Consider the following 4,399-nt stretch of genomic DNA (forward strand, 5'->3'; position numbering starts at 1 on the left):
AATCTCTTTAATCTCAGAATTCTGACTTTTTTTATTATCAGAATTCTGTCAGAATTCTGAGTTTAAAGTCAGAATTCTGAGAAAAAAAGTCAGAATTCTTACTTTAATCTCTTTAATCTCAGAATTCTGACTTTTTTTATTATCAGAATTCTGTCAGAATTCTAAGTTTAAAGTCAGAATTCTGAGAAAAAAAGTCAGAATTCTTACTTTTTTCCCATGTTAAACTGAAATAAAATTTAAAAATCAGTTAACTTTTTTTTCCAGTGGCCCTAATCCTCTTCCGTACAGATGGAATTCATCAGCTTGAAAAAATATTTAGTCCAAGCAGTTCTTTATAAAAATTCAGGTTCAAACCCTTAAAGGCGACAACCTTCCTGACCGCTGCTACATGTTCATTATGTTAGAATTCATGTTTGATTCTGATACTTAGACTTAACCCAAATTAATAAGCGATGCTGCTAATGACGTCATTTTAAGGAGTTTATTTTTGGGAGATAATCCTATTCGTCTTTCTTAACAGGATAGAACATTTATATATATTTTTCAAGCCAGCTATGCAGCAACAGGTTGGGGCAGGGCTCTGATCTAATTATTCTAAACTGAATAAATGTTTGTTTTTTTAAAGTCCAGCTACCTTTTTCTTCTGATATTTCATTAAACCACTTTAACTGGTATGAATATTTATAGCATTTTTTATCTTTGTCATTCAATGCAACTTTTGAACAATAAAGGCACAATTTCTTATCACTTCCATTCAAACATTAAAACTTTCCTATACTTTAACACAAACAACCAACCTGCCAAAACCTAAATTAGTAAATTAGACAGACAATAATAAAGAATATATATATTTTTTAGAGAATTTAGAACAAATTCATGGTAATTTGGTCCCAAATAAAATGAAAAAATGGCAATCATTTTTAAAAAGAGATTGTTAAAGCAGATCTAAAGGATGCGCAGCTTTTCTTCAGGTGTAAACACGTTGCGCCGCATCAGGACGTTTCTTCGGCTTCATCCAAACGGAAAGGAGCGTGACCGACTCGGCGTGGCTTGCGGGTTTCTACTGTCCGCCCGCACTGTCACGCACACAGAGGCGGGAAGAGTTCACCAGCAGGAAGCCTTGAGGCTCGGGTCGGAGCATTGCAACCTTTTCCAACCTGTCTGGAGTTACATTTTTAGGCTTAAAAAATGGAAAGAGCCGCGGAGACGCACTCTGCTTCATTACCCAAGTGCCCTTCAGCAGGGTCGGCTGCTGCTGACCTCATTCAGTCTCCTGGCAGGGATATGAATTAAACTAAATCATGAAATATTTATTGAACTGTAGACAAATTACGCACGAGTCGGGTTATTTTGCTTAAATTTGTGCGCAACTCCCCCCTCCCCATCATGATCAGATCAGCTCAGAAATTTTTGATATTTTTGTTTAAAAGATGCGCCCAAAAAAGATAACCAACCACCGCGCAGCAATTAGCAGATATCATTTTTTTTGTCTCATTTTTTGGTTCCAGTGTGCGCCAGAGCGCGCGCCTTAGCGGTCAGCGCGCGCCTTAGCGGGCTGGGTGTCGCTGCTTGATGATAATTAATAAGGCGAAGCGCTTCTCTCCACCAACACGTTTCCACTGAACCCCTTTGGCATCAACTGACCCGTTGTTAATCCAGCACAATGCAACAAATGTAGCGGCACCCACTTATAGCGGCTCCTGGGGTCGCTTAACAAACAGAATAATCAACGCGTAGAAACAAAGGAGGGGGGGGGGCATGAATGCGTCGGGATTTGGAAAATGTGTGAGAAATAAGCGCTGCGATGCTGCAGCTGGTGCGGCTGATTATTGGGTTTCTTTTTTAAGGGGTTTGGAGGAACATCGGAGCTCCGCTGTCCCAGAATGACGCGCCTTCCAAACTGGCAGAACGTCATGTTTTAGATGTGTTGCAACAAGAGCAGCCGGATCAGAGCGAGTTGGCAGCTGCTCCAGAAATGTCTTATTTTAGCACGAAAGACATGAAAAGGTCAGATCTGTCTTAAAGCGGAGCTGGAAACCTGATTTTAATTGTTTTGTTTATAATCAGATGTCCGATGGTTCAGTTTTACGCACAGATCGGTGATCCTTTGAGCATTTTTAATTAAAAAGACAATAAAAGAATAACCGGCTTACCTTCTCTTCTCATGCCGACTTTGAGACACTTCTTCAGCCGGCAGAACTGGCACTGGTTCCGGTGGTGCTGGTCGATGGGACAGTCTCGGTTCCCCCTGCAGGTGTAAGTCAGGTTCCGCCTCACCGAGCGCTTGAAGAAGCTTTTGCATCCCTCGCAGGTGAACTGGCCGTAGTGCTTCCCGCTGGACTTGTCCCCGCACACCATGCAGTCCACGTTGGGGAGCTTGTCCCCGGAAAGCGCGTCGTTCCCCGGGGTGGAACCGTTAGGAGTCCCCGGTCCCCCGCCGGGCTCCTGGCCGCACATCTGCAGCTGAGAGCCCGGGTCTGCAGAAATGTTCTCTGGCCACTGGTTTACTACCATTGCCATGCTCCCCCTTTCCTCCGAAGCGCTGCGTTTTACTCAGAGAAGAAGTCGGAGCGCGCGCTGGAGATCCGTCTTGTCTTCTGGGAGGAAAACAGAGAAGCTTTCCACTGAGGGTCAGCGGTCAGAGCTGAACCAAGTCGCTTTAACAATGACTTAATATTTTTGGATTATAGAAGTGAGAAATAGCGGAAGATCGACATGATCGACGCAGAACTGCAGAGTCTACAACTCCAGGCGCTCCTCTGTGCGCAGCGATCCATAAACGCGTCGTTGTTCAGGGCGGAAGCTCTCCAGAAAGTCAGTCCAACAAGTGAGCAGGTTGGCTGTCAGAGTGGGAATACTGGGAGGAATCCTGCGGAGCTTCTTATCCTGAACTGGTTTGGGGGGTGGAGGGGTGGGGGGGCGCAGGAGGAAACCCTGTTTGGTCTTTAAACCACTAAACTGAACTAATTCTCACCACGTGTTTATGATTTTAAGGGAAGGATTATTTTAGTCCCAAAGACTCAATGTGGAAGTCCAGAGAAGGGATTCCTGCTTCCTCTTCGCAGAAAATTGGTAAACTGGTTTCAGTTTAACGCAAAACTATTTACACACAAACCGATTTGGATTCTGGATGAAGGTCCGCGAGGAAAGGAAAGATCCAAACACCAGCGCGCGCCGTGCCGCCTTCACGCTGGTGTCCAGTCTGCCGGAGTCAAAGCTCCAGTCCGGGTAGAGGAGTCAGGAAAGGGACGCCCCCCCCCGCCGGTGCTCCATATAAGGGAATAAACGCCAAATAAGGCCGCTTCTCCTCCCCTCTGCGCGTGAAGAGGGACGTGATGGACCCGCCGCCATTGGCCAGAAAACTCTAGTAAAAGGCCGATGAGCTCTGATTGGGAGATGGGTGAATGGGATGGGAGGAACAACAGAGGGATGTTTCAGATCTGCAGAATGTTGGTCTGGATTTATTTCTAATCAGTTTTCACATCAAACTTCCCACTTAAAAAATATACCTGACACAGGGGCGGATTGAGGAAAGTTGGGGCCCTAGGCTAAGGCAGGCAGGGGGCAAATAAAACACCCATTATAGAGATAGAGACACTTTAATAGAATAGTCTTACATTATTTGTTCTATGTTTTTTCCCTCTCTTTTTGTCCCTTTTGTTGTTTTCCTTACTACACTGCAAAAATGATCTAGAAATAAGTAAAAATGTCTTAAATCAAGTGTATTTAACCTTAATTTTAGTAGGTAAATGGGATGATTTGCTAATGGAAGCAGCATTTTACTCTTAAAATAAGGTAATTTTATAATATGCACTTGATATAAGACAATGCAGTTGCTTTTTTTTATTTTACATATAAATTATCTCAACATTTTCTCATTATCAGTGCGTATGAAATCGTACGAAAAGTTATGCACACTATTTCGTACGTTTTGGACATTTTTCCTGAAAAAACCACATCAGTGCGCTGGCAGACAAAAAAAAAAAAGCAGATCCGCGGACGGACGTAAAAATGGGAAAAATCATCACTTCTTCATGTCTCTAACTACGTTGCTTGCTGTTTTATATCTTAGGGTTAGGGCTAATTGTAATCTATATTCTATATTCGTGAATGGGGCGTCACATGGACACGCATACGACGAAAAAACGTACGAAATTACGGTGTATAACTTTTCGTACGATTTCATACGAACTCATAATGAGAATAGGTTGATTATCTTGTTCCATTGGCAAAGCGTCTCACCTACCTCCTCAATTCAAGAACAAATGCACTTAGGCTACGTTCACACTGCAGGCCTTAATGCTCAATTCCAAATTTTTTGTGAAATCTGATTTTTTTGCGTGTCCGTTACTTCCAAGTATATGCGACTTGTATGTGATCTACTGTGTGAACTGAAAGC

At 43.1% G+C, this 4,399-nt stretch overlaps 1 protein-coding gene across 1 annotated transcript in view; it reads right to left on the reverse strand.

The window, feature by feature from the left end:
- LOC107101600 (nuclear receptor subfamily 2 group F member 5) overlaps positions 1-3,195 on the reverse strand; it is a 42,623-nt gene extending 39,428 nt beyond the window's left edge. The window contains exon 1 of the mRNA XM_015400584.1: positions 2,154-3,195. Within this exon, the coding sequence (XP_015256070.1) occupies positions 2,154-2,520 (367 nt within the window). The 5' untranslated portion in view covers positions 2,521-3,195. The remainder of the gene's footprint in view (positions 1-2,153) is intronic.
- Positions 3,196-4,399: the final 1,204 nt, after the last annotated feature.

This window comes from Cyprinodon variegatus, unplaced genomic scaffold, assembly GCF_000732505.1.
Source record: "Cyprinodon variegatus isolate N-32 unplaced genomic scaffold, C_variegatus-1.0 Scaffold1120, whole genome shotgun sequence".
Classification (NCBI taxonomy): domain Eukaryota; kingdom Metazoa; phylum Chordata; class Actinopteri; order Cyprinodontiformes; family Cyprinodontidae; genus Cyprinodon; species Cyprinodon variegatus.